Below are 19108 nucleotides of genomic sequence, written 5' to 3' on the forward strand. Positions count from 1 at the left end.
TTAAATATTTAAGTGTGTACCAGTGCATGAACAGACCAATGGAAAAGAATGTACAGAAATAGATCCCAAATATATATGGGAATTTAGTATTGGAAAAGGTGATATTTCAAATTAGGAAAAGAATATTTAATAAATGGTATTGATAACAGTATACATCTAGAAAATAAAAAGGTATATCCATACCTTACCTAATAAATTTTAAGATAAAAACTGAAGCCTTTAAATATTATGTACAGTATTACCTAATTACTGAATACATAAAATACAAATAAATATGTAGAATATTAACAAAGTTTCTGAGAAATATTAGTGGTCCCTTGGGAAGTGAGGTCAGGCTCATGTTGGTTCTTCTCATGGTACAGAGCTGGACTCTTACCCAAGGGATCATCCATCACTTTACAGCTTTGAAAAGTAAAGCTCTCATCATGTGATACTGGAGCAATTGGACATCCAAAGGGGTGGGGCGGGAGTGGGGGCTCAAACTAAGTCTCAATGCCTTATACAGAAATCAACTCAAAATGGATCACAGACTTAAATGTAAACCTAGAAAACTTTCAGAAAAAGCACAGGAGAAAAGTTTTCAGGATCTAGGGCTAAGAGTTCTTAGACTTGACTCCGAAATCATGATCCATAAGAGGAAAAACTGCTAAGTTGCACTTCATCAAAATTAAGAACTTTTGCTCTGAAAAAACAAACATGTTAGGATGAAAGGACAAGCTATAAAGTGGGGGAAAAATATTTGCAAACCACATACAAAGGACTAACATCTAGAATACAAACTCAAATTTCAGCAGTAAAAAACCCAAAAAATCCAGTTAGAAAATGGGCAAAAGACATAATCAGACATTTCAGTGAAGAGGGTATACAGATGGCAGATAAGCATATGAAAAGATATTCAACATAATTAGCCATTAAAGAAGTGCAAATTAAAACCACAATGAAATATCACCACATATCTATCAGGTTGTCTAAAATAAAAAATAGTAAATACACAAAATGCTGATGAGAGTGCAGGCAAAATGGATGATTCATATATCGCTGGTGGGAATATAAAATGGTACAGCCACTTAGGAAAACAATGTGGCAGTTTCTTTAAAAACTAAACATGTAACTGGTGTATGACCTAGCAGTTGCACTCCTGGGCATTTACTCCAGAGAAATGATGGTTTGTGTTCACATAATACCTGTATACAAATGTTTATAGTAGCTTTATTCATGATAGCCCCCAAATGGAAAGAACCCAAATATCCTTCAGCAGGTGAATGATTACACAAAGTGTGGTTTCGTTTTATCCACACATTTTTTTTGCACACCTTTATTGCAATAAAAAGGAACACTGGGGGCTTCCCTGGTGGCGCAGTGGTTGAGAGTCCGCCTGCCGATGCAGGGGATACGGGTTCGTGCCCCGGTCCGGGAGGATCCCACATGCCGCGGAGCGGCTGGGCCCGTGAGCCATGGCCGCTAAGCCTGCGCGTCCGGAGCCTGTGCTCCGCAGCGGCAAAGCCACAACAGTGAGAGGCCGCGTACCGCAAAAAAAAAAAAAAAAAAAAGGAACACTGATGCAAGAACCTGGATGTATCTCTAGAGGATTAGGCTGAGTGAGAAGAGTAAATCCCAAAAGGTTATGTACTGTATGATTCCATTTATATAACATTCTAGAAAGGACAACAGTTATAGAAATGGAGGATTAGTGGTTGCCAGAGGTTAAGGAAGGGAAGTGGGTATGGCTATAAAGGGGCAAATGAGGGATCCTGGTAGTATGGAAATGTTCTGTATCTTGACCATCAATGTCAACATGCCGGTTGTGATACTGTAATACAGTTTTGCAAGAGAAACTGAGTAAAAAGTACGCGGAATTTTGCGGTACTATTTATTACAACTGCATATGAAGCTACAATTATCTCAGAGTTTAATTTTAAAAATCTATTCATGTGGAGTGAATGGCCTTCCCTGTCCCTCCTGCTTAAAACCCTCCAGTGGTTTCCCACTGTTCTTAAGATATGAGATCCTGGACGCTACGACCTTGTCCACCTCCCAGGATCACCAGGCTCCCTTCAGGCTTTCTGTGCTCCATCCACACTGGCATTCTTTCAGTTCCCGCACCAGACCTACTCCTAGTCTACTAGGGGGCTTTTGTAAATGCTGTTCCCATTTGGACTGTGCGTCCCTCTCTTCTTTCTCTTCTATTTCTACGATTTAACTCATAATTACCCTTCAGACCTCAGATGGAGTCTCAAAGCCTTAGGACAACCTTCCCCAACCTCTTTAAATTTAATTTTCCTATAAGCTCTTCTTGCCCTTTTTTCCTCTTTGGTAGTACTTACATTCGCCGCTGCCCTTTTGCATTTGACTGCAGGATTACTTGATTAATGTGTTTTCTTTACTAGATAGGTAGTTCTACGAGGAGAGGAGCTGTATCTGTTAGTCGCACTGCAAAGGGGCTAGCTCCTCACCTAGAATGCTCAGTAAGGACAGTATTTTTGAATTGAAGGGTTGAATGAACGCCCATCCATGCGCCGGGCTCCCTGGGTCGGGTACGTCACACTTATGTCGCGCGCGGTATACGTCACTTCCTCCCGGAAGACACTTTCGCTGAGAACCACTCAGATTCCTGTCACTTCTCAGAATCCCTCCGTGGTGGCCATGGCTCTGCCACCCTTCTTCACCCCGGGTCGCCCGGGCCCGCCGCTCCCGCAGCCGCCGGCTCCCGCTCCCTTCGGCTGTCCGCCACCGCCGCTACCCTCTCCGGCTTTCCCACCGCCTCTTCCCCAGCGGCCTGGTCCCTTTCCGGGGGCCTCCGCCCCCTTTCTCCAGCCCCCGCTGGCTCTGCAGCCCCGGGCCCCCGGGGAAGCCTCCCGCGGGGGCGGGGGCGGCGGCGGCGGCTCCTTCTACCAGGTGCCGCCACCGCCGCTCCCTCCCCCGCCGCCCCAGTGCCGGCCCTTCCTAGGGAACGAGGCCGGTGAGCGCCCGCGGCCGCCGCCTCCAGGCCCGGGGCCGCCCTGGAGCCCGCGCTGGCCTGAAGCACCGCCGCCGTCCGACGTGCTTGGGGACGCGGCCCTGCAGCGCCTGCGCGACCGGCAGTGGCTAGAGGCGGTGTTCGGAACCCCGCGGCGGGCCGGCTGCCCGGTGCCCCCGCGCGCGCCCGCCGGCCCCAACCTGGGCGAGGTGCGGGCTCGGTTGCGCGGGTCCCTGCGCCTGGTGCGGCGGCTGCGCGACCTGGGCCATGCGCTGCGCGAGGCCGAGGCTGACGGTGTGGCCTGGGCACAGCTGCATGCGGAGGCACAGCCGCTGCGCGCCGAGCTGGCCGAGCGACTTCAGCTCCTGACCCAGGCAGCCTATGTGGGCGAGGCGCGGCGCAGGCTGGAGAGGGTCCGGCGCCGCCGGCTGCGGCTTCGCGAGAGGGCCCGGGAACGCGAGGCCGAGCTGGAGGCGGAGGCCACGCGGGCAGCGGAGCGCGAGCAGGAGATTGACCGCTGGAGGGTCAAGTGCGTGCAGGAGGTGGAGGAGAAGAAGCGGGTAAGAGCAGCGGATGCACACGGGAGCAGGGGTAGTGGTGTTTGACACCCGATGGGGCTTGAGGCTTTGCACTGTCATTCCTCAGGGCTAAGCCTCTTTTTCCTCATCCGTAAAATAAAGAGATAGTTTGCCTTTCCGACCTCATATTTCCGTATTGGTTGCGTGTTAATGGTGTACAGTACATAACACAAATGCTCTAGGTGCGCTGCAAAGTCCCATAAATACAAAGTATAGGATTGCATAGTGGTTTTGCAGGGATGACAGATCTGTTTTCTGCTCCAGCGTTCTGTCCACTTAGTAACATTCACGACGAACAAGAATCTGGGTCCTTGCGTCTTGTCCTGCTCTAGGTGATTTTAAGAATACAAAAAAAGAGAACTTGGGGCCTTTTCTCAAGGAACATATACCCTAATTGGCTGATGGGGCACTAGTGATGATTTTCTCAGGATTCCTTTATTTACAAGTTCAACAATATCCCAAGTTCAACGATGGTATTTTTGAGCACTTACTCAAAACCTTGTAACAGTCTGAGAGGTAGGCAGTATTATCCCAATTTTACAGATTAGGAAATTGAGGCATAGAGAGGTTAACTTGCCAACAGTCACACAACAGGTTTGTGGCAGTTTCACTCCTGATTTGAGCCCAGATTGCTCGATTCCAAAGCCTACTGATCTCAAGTTTTAACTTAAGTAGAGAGCCAGGGTGAAACTGGAAATCAGTCAAATAGTTAAGGCATTCTCATTACTTTTGAATGCCTCTAGGGACTTCCCCTCTCCCTCCACTCTCCACAACCAGCGGGTACAGGCTTGTGTCCTCCTTGTGTCTGCTACAGCCCTGGAGTCTGATCCAACTCCCCTCTAAAGTATATTGATGGCAAGCTTTGTCTTCACACCTCCAGGAATATATCAGCGCTTTAAAGGAGAGTACTTGGAGGCAATGCCTTAACCTAAGGGAATATGAGTCAGTTCACCAGACATTTAATGTGGGCCCATTATGGCAGGCCCACTGCTGAGTGCTGGAAGTAGGGTGAATAAGACATAGTGCTTGTCCTTGAGGGGCTTAGAGCACCATGGGGGATCATGTCTGTATAGCATGGTGTGTGTTAGGATTTCAACTGTAGGTGCTATAAAAGCCCAGAGAAGGAATATCTAATCCACTGGGGGAAGGTATCAAGGAAGGCTTCCCAGATGATATGGTGACATCTCAGCTGAGTCTTGTAGGAAATGTCAAAGCTAAGTGAAAGCAACATGTGCAGTTCCAGAAACAAAAGAGTGAAACAGCATGGTGTGTCTGTAATGGTGAAACTATAGTGCTTATTTGACAGATGGGAAAGAGAGCTTTTAGGCAAAAGGATCCTCCCTACCACGCACTGTGAGGGTACTGGAGACAGAGTCCTGTGAGTAGTGACTTGAGGAACCAGGGTTATTTAGCTTACATGTGAACCAACTTAAGAGCAAGATTGGGTCTTCAGATGTTTAAAAGAGTGTCATATCAAAGAGATCCTTGAGACTTTAGAGCATCAGGGCACAAACCGTGCTTAGGTTATCACTGAGAACATTGTAGAGTCCTAGGCCTTTCCAACTCCATTCTTTATCTTCCCTGCTAGTCTTTGGATCCAGGAGTCTGCATTTTTAATAAGAGAGCCCCAACTTAACAAGGTAAGTTGGAGGCAGATGTTCCTTGAACCACACTTTGAGAAACTCTGAGGAAGAAACTAAGGCAAGAGCCCACATGGAAGCTGCAGAGAAGATAATCCCTTGGCTGGACCAATGTAGAGAGGAGTTGTGCATGGCTCAGGAAATTGGGATGTAGATCCAGTAGAGTCTTTCTTAACCTTGGGACTGTCTGATCCTCTGAAATCTCACGGCCAGGCAGATTTTCTCTGCTGTAAGGTTGTTACTCGTAAGGTTCCATACTGGGTCTCATGGGCTCTCTTTCTCATCCAGGAGCAGGAACTTAAAGCTGCTGCTGATGGTGTCCTATCTGAAGTGAGGAAAAAACAAGCAGACACCAAAAGAATGGTGGACATTCTTCGGGCCTTGGAGAAATTGAGGAAACTCAGGAAAGAGGCTGCAGCAAGGAAAGGTAACCATGGCTTTGCATTTCTTTCCATTCTTTACCCTAGCCCCCTCCTCCCCAAAGTGGTTGAAGGAAAAATGCTTGATACTTCATTATTTTCACCAAGTAGGGTAACTAAGCTTATCAGCAGTACCTCAGAACTTTGGAAGTAGAAAGCCTCAGGAGATATTTATCCCTGGTAGCCAAGATTGAAAAGGATGTGGGAACCCACCGAACTGTCTTCCTCTTTTTTTTACTTTTTAAAAAATATTTATTTATTTATTTTTGGCTGTGTTAACTTGCACATGGGCTTTCTCTAGTTGTGGTGAGCGGGGCTACTCTTTGTTGCAGTGCATGGACTTCCCATTGCAGTGGCTTCTATTGTGGCATAGCACCGGCTCTAGGCTCACAGGCTTCAGTAATTGTGGCACGTGGGCTCAGTAGTTGTGGCTCGCAGGCTCAGTAGTTGTGGCTTGCAGGCTCAGTAGTTGTGGTGCATGGGCTTAGTTGCTCTGAGGCATGTGGGATCTTCCTGGACCAGGGATCGAACCCATGGCCCCTGCATTGGCAGGCGGATTCTTAACCAATGTGCCACCAGGGAAGTCCTGCACTGTCTTCCTCTTGACTCACTGCCATCCCAGGCATTCCTGGCCACACTTTTCTGAGTGAGGTTGGCGTGGCTGGTCAAGCCCATATACCAAGGTGAAAGCTATTCTATCTTTACTTGGTGCTTCAGAAGGTGTCGAAAACTTAGCATGCTCCTTCATATACATTTCAAACCTGAAACATTGATATTTGTAGAGGTGTGAATGGTTGGACGGGGCAGGGAGTGCCCCGCAGACTGCGTGGGTGTCCCTGGCTTACCTGCAGGTCACTTTTGGACCCAGAGAACTTCAGTGGTCTCCTCTTGCCGCTAGAGGGAGCACTGGTTTTCTAGAAGTTCCCCAGTTGTGCTTTCCTGCCTGCCTGGATCCTTGCTCTTGCCAGTCTGTTTGTCTGGAGGGCCTTCAGTACCATCTTTGCCATTTTTAGCTCTCACTATCCTTCAAAAGTAAATACAGTAAATTCCATCCTTCCCCGATCTGGGCTGAGGTGACCTACTGCTCCTTCTCATTTGTACCTGGCTTGAACAACATGCTGCCTTATTTGGTAGGCTGTAGGCCATTGACATTCACCAGGGATATTTGAGAGTACACAAATTAGCAAGTACCACAATAGCAAATGATCTGCCCTGTGTGGTTTAAAATATAGTTGAAAACTGCAGCTCAGATCCTTAATAAAATGTCACTGGGACATGTGCATTCAGTCAGGCTCATTCACTAGCTAAATGATTAACTTCTACATGCCAGCCTCCAGACTGGCTGATTCAGATTCAGGTCTCAGAATCAGATGACCCCACAAACCATTCATGAATCAGAGGGAGTTTGCATCTACTGTGTCTACCTCTATCTCTTCCTTATAATAATGCAAAACCTGAGGGCTACTATTTCATATTCCCCTACTTCATGTCCTCTGTGAGCTGAGTGTTCAGTAAACTTATGCCAAGTGAATTTATTGTACAACACAATTTCTATTAGTCTGCCTCACTTTGGTCTGAAAGAAGGAAGAAATTTTAGGAGAAATTAAAATCTAAAATAAGCAGGCTCTGGAGTTAACTGACTTGAATGTAAAACGATTTAGTATCTAGTAACTGGTTTTGTTGGATACTTAAAAAGAGCAACTTTCTAAGTTCTCTCACTGTGCTGAGAAAATGAAGCTGGTTATGTAAGCAGGGCCACGTCTCAAAGTGTCTTATTTGCTAGGCTAGACTTCTCACTTATGCTTAAAGCTGAGTGGAACCATTGGAAGATTTTAAGCAGAGATGACAAAGATCAGTGCTGGCAGAGTAGAGAAAGGTTTGGAGCTTCTAGGAGGGAGGACAAAAGAGAGACTGATAGGGCTATTGCAGTCTGGGCAGGGATAATATGGGAGTGTGAACTAAGAGTCAGATAGTGAGCTGGAGGAAAGTAAACAGATTTAAGAGATGTGAGTAGAGTGTGTGTGTGTGTGTGTGTGTGTGTGTGTACATATAAGTAAATAACTTGGGGGAACTCAGCATGTGGGAGCTGAAGGAAAAAAATGACTTTCAGGTTCTAGCTTGATCTATTGAATGAGTGATGATACCATTCTAATTGACCAGGAAAACAAGAGGGGGAACAGGCTTGGGGCTGATGAGTTCAGTTTGGGACCTGTTATGTTTGTGGTGCCTGTGGTACATCCTGGATAAGAGTTTATCAGCATGTTGCTGTAAGTAGGGATGACCTTGAGGAGATTGTGCGGTGTGAGATGAGGCCCAAAGACAAAATCCTAGGGAATGTCAAAATCAAGATGGGTAAGGAGGAGGCCACAAAAGAGATCAAGAGAGGTCAGAGATAGGAGGAAAGTGTAGACCCCTTACTTTTTCTGGAAAGTGGCAAATGCTCAGAGAGATTGCATAATATTGGGCAGGTTACTTAAACTTCTCTGTGCCTTGGTTTTTCCTCACCTGTAAGAAGGGAATAGTGATGGTACCGATCCATGGGGTGTTGCAATGATTAAATTAGTAAACATGCATAAAGTGTTTAAAACAGTCCTGGCGGGCTTCCCTGGTGGCGCAGTGGTTGAGAGTCCGCCTGCCGATGCAGGGGACACGGGTTCGTGCCCCGGTCTGGGAAGATCCCACATGCCGCGGAGCGGCTGGGCCCGTGAGCCACGGCCGCTGAGCCTGCGCGTCCAGAGCCTGTGCTCCGCAACGCGAGAGGCCACAGCAGTGAGAGGCCCGCGTACCGCAAAAAAAAAAAAAAAAAAAATCCTGGCATGTAGTAAATGCTGTATAAGTGTTTATTATTATTATTGTCAAGTAATATAAAGATTAATAAACATCCATGGGAATTAGTACCCAACAGATTATTAGTGACTGGTGCTGGGTGCATTTCAGTGGAGTGGTATGGGTAGAAGCCAGACTAGACTAGATCAAAGAGGAGGAGATAATAAAAGCAGACAGTGAGTCCAGCTTATTAAAAGTTTGCCTGTGAAGAGAAGCAGGAGGCATAGTTAATGGCTTGAGGTCCTGCAGGAAGTAGGGAGATTCAGATGGAGGAATTAACTTAAGTGGAGAAGGACCCATTTTCCACTGAAATGAAAACGAAGAGGGCAAGGATGGGCAGTAATGCAGATGAGTAAAGTCAGCGGCAAAAAATTAAGGGATTTCCTGCCTGATAGCCTCTTTTCTCTAGGGAAAATGCTAGATGGTTTGCTAAGAGTAGAGAAGTAAGGCTTTAGGAGGGAAGTGAATGTTTGAAATAATTGTTGTGAGGAATGAGTGAGAGCCAACCAGAGACACATGGGAGTATGGCTGTAGGGAGGTGCCATTATGGGCTGAGCTGATGTAAGTATACACTGGCACTAGGTCACATAATCAAATGAGTCTGCAGTTGGCAGGTGAGCACAGAGCACAGGTCTATTGGGGTTTTGCTTAATGGGCGACCACACGTTTTGGTGAAATCTGATATATTAGATTGGAGGTTTTAGTGAAGCTGACAGAGTTTCGAGTAGAAAATCAGAGAAGAGAATAATTGGGTTTAAGACTTCAGAGGTGGAAACTTTTTTCTGATCATGCCAAGGTCCAAAGACTGCGTGAGGTCCTAAGGTATGGGTGGCTAAAGGGGAATAAAGGAGAAAGCATTGGTATCTAGGAGCTGCAGGAACTAGAGAAGTAATGGTAGAGGTGGAGGGAACCTAGATCATGTCGTTGCAGGGGGTCTGGAAGAGGATTGGTGGGGGGGGCGTTTCAGAGGGAGTGTGTCATGGTGGTCGGGAGGGATCCATGAAAGGCTGAGGGGAATGAGCGCGGGTGGTGCAGGCCAGCACACCGAGATGGGAGCAGGCCACACCTTCTCAGGGGTCTGGAGGCACTTTGGGGCTGATGGCGTGTCTGTGTATTTTTGCTGTACTGAGAGATTTTAGTACTTGCAGCAGAGATTGTATGACCCAGAAGCCTAAAATATTCACTGTCTGGCCGCTTATGGAAAAGGTTTGCCAATCCTTGGTCTAGGTAAAGAAATGAAACAAACCATGAAATTACTATGAAACAACAAAGTGACAGCTTACATTTCTCAGTGCGTAAGAATTTTGTGTGTATTTGGAAAATAATTGGCAACTTAGTAGAAGATGGATTTGAGTTGTAGAGTTTCCATAGGTGGGAATGAGTAGATGAAAACTTGTTCAAGCCAAGAAATCATGACAAAATGATCTGAAGGAATGTTAGCCTCGGAGATGAAGATAGGAGAGCGAATTCTGCAACTACTTAGCTGCCGTGGTTGAGGGAAAAAAGAGTCAGACCTCCAAATCAGGGTGACCAACCATCACATCTGTCCCAGAACACTGGGTTTTCAGTGCTAAAACTGGACAAATGAAACATTTGGTCACCCTGCCCTCAGCAGCAGACTGTGAGGTTATTGTGGTTGGTTAAGTGTATTTCTTCCTCACTGTCCAAGTGTGCGCTCTCAGAAGTTCAGACTCAGTCAGAGGAAAAATTGTTTATTAGTTGGGTCTAGGAGTCTGTGCTGTAGGAATTTCACAGTGAAGAAGTAAAAGACAGTTCCTCCCTTTAGTAGAGGAATTCTCCAACTGAAGGATCAAAACCATTAAGAAATAAGCAAAATCAAAGGTTAAGTAGTGTGATACAGAAAGAGGAGTTAGTGAAAGTCAGGGGTGAAATTAATTGAAGACTCAAAAAGATCAAATTGAGACTTGAAGGCTGGTTGGAATTTGTAAACTCTAACCAAATTCATACTGTAAGTAGGACTTTGAGTCTGTTCACTAGAACATGGATTTGGGGATAAGAAAAAGTTGTATCTAAAATGTCATTTGCATCTCTTTGCCCAGGGGTCTGTCCTCCAGCCTCAGCAGATGAGACCTTTGAGCATCACCTTCAGCGACTGAGAAAACTCATTAAAAAACGCTCTGAATTATATGAAGCTGAAGAGAGAGCCCTCAGAGTTATGTTGGAAGGAGAACAAGAGGAAGAGAGGAAAAGAGAATTAGAGAAGAAACAGAGGAAAGAAAAAGAGAAATTTTTACTACAGAAGCGTGAAATTGAGTCCAAGTTATTTGGGGATCCAGGTAAGTTCCTCTGTAACCAGTGGAGAAAAGAAAAATACTAGATTGACAGCTCTTTTCCTCATGGATGATCTCCACCTAAGCTAAGAGGTGGTAGGCGACAAATTGGAAGGATCCTTTAGGATTTGAATTCTAAACTATATCCTGGAAATCAAGGGTAAAGATGAAACACATTTGATCATATTGTATAATCATAGACTAAGTCACTTTGCCTTGAGAAATATGCTGTACATATGAAGCATGATGACATGGTATTGTGCCTTTTCTTTTTCAGATGAGTTCCCACTTGCTCACCTCTTGCAGCCTTTCCGGCAGTATTACCTCCAGGCTGAGCACTCCCTGCCAGCACTCATCCAGATAAGGTCAGAGGAGCATTCTCCATGTTTTCCTTCCCTTAGGTAGCAAGAAGCAGTTGACAAAGTGCTTATGTTGTTGAGGTCTATTACTATATCTTTTTTTTTTTTTCCTTATGAGTTTATAGAATGTTTCCAAGTTTGAAGCATGCCACACACGTCTTGTTTAGTCCTCATCAGTTCTTGAGAAGTAGATGTCCCTATTTTAACAGGTGAAGACACTGAAACTCAGGTTGTGACTTGCCCTCTGTATTATCCCATGCTATAGCTGTTATGTTGACTTAAATCATTGACTTCCTTTTCCTTATTCTCTTCTACTGCTAAACAGACCAAGGAAAAGAAACCCTCCCTGTATACTCACCTGTGGAGACTGTTAACAAAGACCCACACTGACTTGTGAGTTCTTACAGGTCAAAGCCAAGAGAGCTAGGAACAAGGAGTCTCACCTTAATCTGCAGTTACTAATGAGCTGGGTAAAGTTTTCAGTTCTGAGTCTCACTTTCCTCACCTACAAGGTGAAAATGATGGACTAGACTGTGGCCTTCAAATGTGAACAGTAGTACCCTCCCAAATGTAATCTTTTGAAAAATCAGTTTGTATAACAATGAATGAATGGGTTCCACAGGCAGTTTAAATGTGTTATTGACTGGAAGCACTTTGTTATTTCTAGACTCCCCAAAGCATCTACTTGGGGCCTAAGTGTCTTCAAAGCCTGATTTGAAAAACCACTGAACTAAGTGCTCTCTGAGGATCCTTCCAAGGTCCAACAGTACTCTTTAGCGCTGTTCTGGGAAAAGTGTATTTCTGGTTAATATACAAGTTTTAGCCTTTAAATATATTACAGTGGGTTCTCGTTATTTACAGCAGCTATATTCTATAAAACTGCAAATGCTGAATTAGAGAATACTGAACTGCTGCTCCTGAAGGAAATACAGAGCTAGGCTCCTGTGAGCCTTTGGCCACGACATTTTCATCAACTGATCAATACCTAACCTTGTCTTTCTTTTTAAAGACACCTTATTTAATACATACTGTTGATTCATCAACATTGAACTCATAGCTAATGGCACTATAACTCATGCTTGAAGGTAGCTTATCTAACATACATGTGTTCTCCATGAGGCATATCACAGCCTTCTAATGCTAGCTATAGCACTCCAGCACTGTACTCGGGAGCCATTTTAAACAGCAAAATGCCAATAGAGAGCACAAAAATTTGAAGAATGTGGTACTAAACAGACTACAGAAAGGATACTTGTTTACAGTAGGGGAGCTGAAAACGAGAAGGCAGAGTGTCACCTTGTTCCACCACAGTTGGGAACATGCCTTTTGGTGACTCAGATTTTTCACTGCTCTGTGCATGTTGGCAAGTAACCAGGGAAGCACCATGAGTAATGATTTTTGGGTTACAAATAAATTTTAGTGAATAGCCAAATTTGCAAATACAGAATCTGCAAATAATGAGGATCGACTGTATATTCATTATTTGGTTATCCATAAAATATAAGTTATTTGGCGTTTTTTCCCACTTACATATATGTACATTTAAGAAATAGTCTTTTGCATAATTTCTAGAAATCAAGTTCTTTAATGGACTCATATCGGTCATTTGAAAGCAAAGTCCTGTAATAGAATATTTAGTTGCTAACATAGTGCTTGGAATGAAACAAAAATAAACAGTTGTTCTGTAATGTTCTCATTAAGGCATGATTGGGATCAGTACCTGGTGCCATCTGATCATCCCAAAGGCAACTCCGTTCCCCAAGGATGGGTTCTTCCCCCGCTCCCCAGCAACGACATCTGGGCAACCGCCATTAAGCTGCATTAGTAAAGATGCTCCAGGAGGGTCGTCCAGCCAAGGCTCTTTCCAGCTCTAAGTATTAGTGACGCTGCCATCTTCTTGTACTGTAGTATAAATCACAACCTCTAAACTCCATGTGGCATTGCCCTACCCAGAAGTTACGTTTTCCTTCTGTCCTCTGTCCTGGCCAAGGTGCCTCTTGAATCAGGAGATTAATATGGTTCCTCAGGAAAGGACCTAGGTGAACTGAGGTTTTTACGACAGGCAGTGGCCTTGGTTCATGAAATTTGCCTCTGTTTTGAGGGGCTTGGTCCAGATTGATTTATAAGTTTACTCTTATCTTTCTTGTGTGGTGATGGATAAGTATACGCTATACACTCATACCCTCGACACAGGTGTGCACTGGGTAGATTTAGCAGTCCCTTCCCCAGTACTCCTTGTTAAAGCAAGCTTGATGCAAAACCCCCTTACCTTTCTTACCCAGAGAGCCTCCTAACTTCCAGGAAGAAAGGTCAGAAATGCTTTATCTTCAGTTTTGTGAATCCCACTTTTGGTGCAGCTGGAGAGGCTGGGCTGCCAGAAAAGCTGGTGGCCTTGTCTGGTAGTCAGGTGGAGAACTTGGAAAGCCTGAAGAGTACCTGTACCCAAACTGGATTGTGTTTTAATGGATAATGGCTGCATTTTCCCCATATTAGAAGGATCCTAATGAAAGCACCTGCTTTTTAAGTTCCTAGAGGTCTGGTTGTTCAGAATCTGCAAGGATAAAAATTAATTTCCTTATGGGAGTGGGACCTTGATTAACCTCACTCAGTCACATTGTGGGAGCTGGTATAGTGGAAATTGTGGAATTTTCTTAGGAACTCAAGCTTCCAAAAATATACATGTAATTTAAGCTGGGGGAAAAGCAGATAAAAATAATAAAATTTATTTTTTTATACTCATTAATAAATGCTGTTGTGCCTGGAGATGATCAGTCATGTAACATGTCAGGTTTTTTGTTTTATTTTGTTTTCCTTTTTGCCATTTATTGTGTTATTTATATTTCCAAAAAGCTAAATAAATATCATTTTTAGTTTGAGCCTTTGCCCCCAATTTGTTGCCTCCCAAATCACTACACACTCTTTCACATTGATGAAAGACATTTACTGCAAAGTTCAAATTTATTAACTAGGCATTTGCTACCGGAAGGTGAATCTCAAGCACCAAACTTTTTAGGCGGTATCCAACTCTGGATAAGCAGGAAAGGACGTCTCAACTTTGGAAGTGATTTCATGTACTTGGAAGCTCTTGGATACAAGATGCTAACACATTTGTCCCTTTTTTGTTGTTTCATTTGCACTGTTTATATGTTATGCATTACAGAGTTAACAGAGTATGAGGGCCAGCACTCCTCTAAAGTGTTTCTAAGCTCATAAACCTCAGAATCTGATGTGATTAGCCTCACATAACCCCGTAGGCCTGTGTGCCCTTTTGTTATAAATCTCCACCATTTTCTGATGAGATGCAGGAAGAGTAGAAATAAAAGATGAATTGTACAATGTATGTTTGGTCCAGACAGCCTTGCCACTAAGGTACCTGCATGGATGGGGTTAGGGAGTGTGGAGCAGGGACTCAGGAAAACTCAGGCAGCAGAACCCAAGGAAAAGAAAGCATTTAACCCCAGGTGGGAAAAACCATTCCCTCTTCCCTCTCATTCAGCTTCTGCAAAGTTTTAATAAAGTGAGCATTATTTTTATTATTTGTTTGGTCTTTTGTTAAGTTTTTCCTAGTTTATGCCCTGTGTAGTGGTGGTGGCAGCAGCCACTGGTACTTTAAGGCAGCTGTCCCCAACCTTTTTGGCACCAGGGACTGGTTTCGTGGAAGACAGTTTTTCTAGGGACCAGTGTTGGGGAGGGGAGTGGGGGTGGGGATGGTTCAAGCTGTAATGTGAGCGATGGGGAGCCGCAGATGAAGCTTTGCTCACTCACTCACTTGCTCGCTGCTCACCTCCTGCTGTGCAGCCCGGGGGGCGGGGGGTGGGGTGTGGGGTGTGTTGGGGACCCCTGCTTTATACGTTCAGAAAGAAAGATTTTTAAAAAATATATATTTACTTATTTTGGCTGCTCCGGGGGTCTTAGTTGCAACACGCAGGATCTTCGTTGGGGTGTGTGGGATCTTTTTAGTTGCTGCATGCGGGCTTCTTAGTTGTGGCATGCAAACTCTTAGTCGTGGCAGGCATGCGGGATCTAGTTCCCTGATCAGGGATCGAACCTGGGCCCCCTGCACTGGGAGCTTGGAGTCTTACCCACTGGACCACCAGGGATGTCCCAAGAAAGTCTTATAGTAGTGTCTTTAATGAATTGTACTTCTGAGAATATGGGCAGTATCATTGTAATCTTATCCTACAGTCTTTTCTTTTTAATTGTGGAAAATTTCAAATATTAAAAAGTAAAGAGAATGGTATAATTTTTTTCATCATCTGGCTTCAAATAATGGTCAACTCTTGACCAATCTTGTTTTATCTGTACCCCTACCAATCACACTGGATTATTTTGAGGCAAATCTCAGATGCCATATTACTTCATAGGTGTTTATGTAGCTCTAAGACATTTAAAAAATTTAACCACTGCTATTATTGCACCTAAAGAAATGAATAACTCCTTAGTATCATCAAATATTCAGTCAATGTTTAAATTATCTCATAAATGTGTGTTTTACACTTTGTTCCAAATCAAGATCTGGATGCAATCTATGCATTGTTGTTGGTTGATGTGTCTCTTAAGTTTCTGATAACCCATAGGTCTCTCTTTCCTTCCTCCTATGTACTGTTGCACTTTCACTCCCTTGCAGTTTATTACTTGAAGAAATCAGATCATTTTTTTCCTAAAGAGTTCCCAGTCTGGATTTTGCTAACTGCATCCTTGTGATTACATGTTCCTCTATTCCTATAATATAATGATTAGACAGAGCTGTACTGTCTAATATGGTAGCCATGTATGGTTATTGGGGACTTGAAATTGAGTTTGAACTGAAATTGAGTTTGATTTGCCATGTACAATTACACATGTGGTTCACATGTTTCTGTTGGACCACTCTGATCTAAAGGTTTGATGACATTAAGATCGGGATTTTCTGGCAAGAGTATTTCATAGACCTGGTGTGTACTCCATTTAGGAGGACTAATTGGTTGTCTTATTTTGTGATCTTAGCAGCCATTGACATTCAAGACCTAGACACACTCATTTGGATTTGCAAAATAGTGATAGTTTAATTATGCCCTTCTTTCTTTAATTATCAGCGGGAATATACTAAAAGGAGAAACATCCCTTCATCAACTATTTGGTTACCCTGGGGTACAATTTGTATAGGAAAGGCAAAAAAATAAATACATGATTTTATTTACTAGTTTTCAAAATAATGAGGTAGTTCCATAGCATCCTCCAAAAGTTACCAGTGAATTTTTTTTTTAAGTATCATTATGAACTCAGATCTAAATGTATTTGTCTTTCAGTCCATTGTTTTTATCTTTTTTTATTGATTGCCTCACCTTTGGCCAGTGGGAGCCTCTTTTAACTCCACTCCTGAGTTCCCACTCAATCCCAGTATTCTGTTCCAAGTTTATCTTGCACATTTCCTATCCCTGACCTATACCTATATTCTCTATGTATTGAACATAAATTAATGAAAATAGAGAATTAAACTCTTTCAAAGACTAACTAGAAATGTGTTGATTCATCATGTCGTATATGCAAGAAATTTGTTTATCTTGACAAATTTCCAGGAGACCCTGGATTTGTGAGAAACTCTAACAAAAGCGTTTATTTTTAAGAAATTAGGTAAATACAGGGAAGATTGGAAAATGAAAGAGATTAGTTGTATGTTAAATACTAAGAGTGTTCAACGGGAGTGCCTGAGTTTATGACGTCAAAGAATTTGCTACAGCCACGCAACTTAATCACTTTAAAACCATTCATGTTCCTATGTCCACGTGACTTTCATGCAAGGATGTATCAAGAAGCTTAGCTGAGATTATACCATCTGTTGTAGCAATTCACTTCTACAAGTTTTGTCCACAGAGAAGCTATCCTGGGAATTACAAGGTAAGTACAAAGTATGTCTTGTTCCATTCAAATAAGAATAATATATATAGAAGGAATGTGAATGCTGTGAAGTAGTAGCTGTGGTAGAATTTAGGAACTAGAGATTACATTTCCAAGCATTTCTAGCTAAGTTTTTTTAAAAAATTGCTTATAACAAATAAGCTGTTCCCGCATAATTAACTTTCTACTTTTGAGTGCACCCATCAGTAGATCCCGACTTGCCACACCTGGCTATCCATGAAGAATTTGTTTCCATTTGCTTTGTGGAATAAACTGGGTTTTTCATAGTCTCTGAAGCAAAGATTGAAGTCTTTGAGGCAATTGGTGTTAGAGTGGATAACTATGCAGAGCAGTAGACATTTTCCAACTTCATTAACTCATTCTTGCCACAATGTGGTTACCAGGATTTGAACAGTGTTCTTGGGAAATGATTTCTATTTACCATTTTCCAGGTACAATGTTAAATGCTGGAGACATAAAAAGGGGGCAAACAGACAGGATTCCTGCCCTCCTGCAGTTAGTCTAGAGTAGAGAAGCTTAATGATTATACAGATAATTAAAGTCAGTTATAATTGTGATAAGCACTACAAAGAAAAAGTACTTAGTCACAAATTTATATTTTTCACTGTTCAAATTTTTTTAAGTGCCTGTTGAGGCTCAGATAATTTGCTAATAAGTACAAGGGCTCTAATGGTGAGCAAAATACCAAATACTCCCTAATGCAGGTTTTGAGGGAGATAGATATTAATCCAACAATCATAAAAAATGTGCCAAGTGCTTTGAAGGAGAGCTACGGTTCCATTAGATTGATTAGGCCTCCCACCCTTTTTTTCCCTCAAACAGTGTTTTGTAATGCTTTTAGGTGAAATAATACAAAATATCTATGTATCATATAGTAAGGGTAAGAATTCATTCAGTTTATGTATGTATATGCTAGGTCACAAAGTCAAATATATTTCATTCTGTGGGGCACAGTAGAAAAAAATCTTGAAAACCAATGTACTAGTTGGATTGATTTCAAGTTCGGGGGTCAGGGAAAGCTTTTTTGAGGAAATGCTGTTTCAGCAGAGCTCTGAAGAATTAACTAGTGGGAAGAGGCAAAGAGGAGCATAGCAAGTATCTGGAGCAGCATCCACAAAGGCCCTCTGGGGGGCCAGGAGACCAAGGCAAGTTGAAGGCCATCATGGCTAGAGTAAGACAGCAAAGCAAGTGAAGGAGAAGGGGCCAGACACTGTAAGGCTTTAGAATCCCTTGTCAGGAGTTTGCTTTTACTCTGAGAGTAGGTGGGAACCACTGGAGGCTTTTAAACAGTGGAAATGGCTTAGTTTGCTGTTTTGAAATGATCATTTTCATCCCAGTGTGTGGAACAGAATCATAAGGCATGAGAGGATACGTGGACATCAGTTGTCTTTGTGAGAGATAATGGGGGCTTGGATTTCCACGGTAGCAGTGGAGGTAGCATGAAATGGCTAGATTCCAGAGATTTAGGAGAGAAAACCTGGCAGGGATTTGAGATGGGTGGCAGTGAAGGAGAAGGAAGTATCAGGGGTGAGTCCCAAGCTTGTGTGCCCCTTAGACGTTCCTTGAGACATGGAATACTGGAGGAGGAGGAGCAGTTTGGGGGAGGGGAAGATCAGAGTTCACTTTGGGTATGTTGAGTCTGAGGCACCCTTGAGACATCTTGGAGGACATGCCTCAAGGGCAGTTGTGTTGTGAGTTTGATCTTAGAAGAGAACTGGAGAATTTAATGTGTGAGTATTAGATTATTGAAGCTATGGGCAAGGATGAAGTCATTTGGGGAGGATAGTGGACACCTTTAAAAAATAATACTAGTGTCATTGTGGGGACTCCATGTAGACCAATTACTACAATCCCCACCTACCCAGCCCCTTGCCCCAGGCTCAGATGTGGCCATATGGGCACAGACCCATGGACTGCTGATGGAAATGTCCTGGATTATGCAGTTTGTTGAAGCATGCATAGACTGGCTTTCCTAATATCCCCATTGTCCCACCCTCACCCCATCCCTTCAGACCCCTTCAGGGCTTGCTCTGCCTACTGAATGGGATTAGCACTCAGCCTGAAGTTCAGCACCCTCCCCAGCTCCACCCCAATCTACCCCTTCGATCTTACTGCAGACAGCTTCTCAGCACAAAGGATAT

At 43.6% G+C, this 19108-nt stretch overlaps 2 protein-coding genes across 3 annotated transcripts in view; both read left to right on the forward strand.

Annotated features, from left to right (window-relative positions):
* The first annotated feature begins 1569 nt into the window (after positions 1-1569).
* Positions 1570-13945, forward strand: PDCD7 (programmed cell death 7). Its single transcript, XM_022579774.2, has 5 exons — positions 1570-3516; positions 5463-5601; positions 10480-10716; positions 10988-11075; positions 12771-13945. The coding sequence occupies exons 1-5, from the start codon at positions 2512-2514 to the stop codon at positions 12892-12894; spliced, it is 1593 nt and encodes a 530-aa protein (XP_022435482.2). The 5' UTR covers positions 1570-2511; the 3' UTR covers positions 12895-13945.
* A 948-nt stretch (positions 13946-14893) lies between these two features.
* Positions 14894-19108, forward strand: part of UBAP1L (ubiquitin associated protein 1 like) — a 32295-nt gene continuing 28080 nt past the window's right edge. For both annotated transcript variants that reach the window (XM_022579772.2, XM_089907106.1), the window contains exon 1: positions 14894-16946. The gene's annotated coding sequence lies outside the window, so the exon portion shown is untranslated. The remainder of the gene's footprint in view (positions 16947-19108) is intronic.

The sequence above is a fragment of the Delphinapterus leucas genome, chromosome 2, assembly GCF_059928025.1.
Source record: "Delphinapterus leucas isolate spDelLeu-1000000601 "Yukka" chromosome 2, BTC_Dleu_Yukka2, whole genome shotgun sequence".
Taxonomy (NCBI): Eukaryota; Metazoa; Chordata; class Mammalia; order Artiodactyla; family Monodontidae; genus Delphinapterus; species Delphinapterus leucas.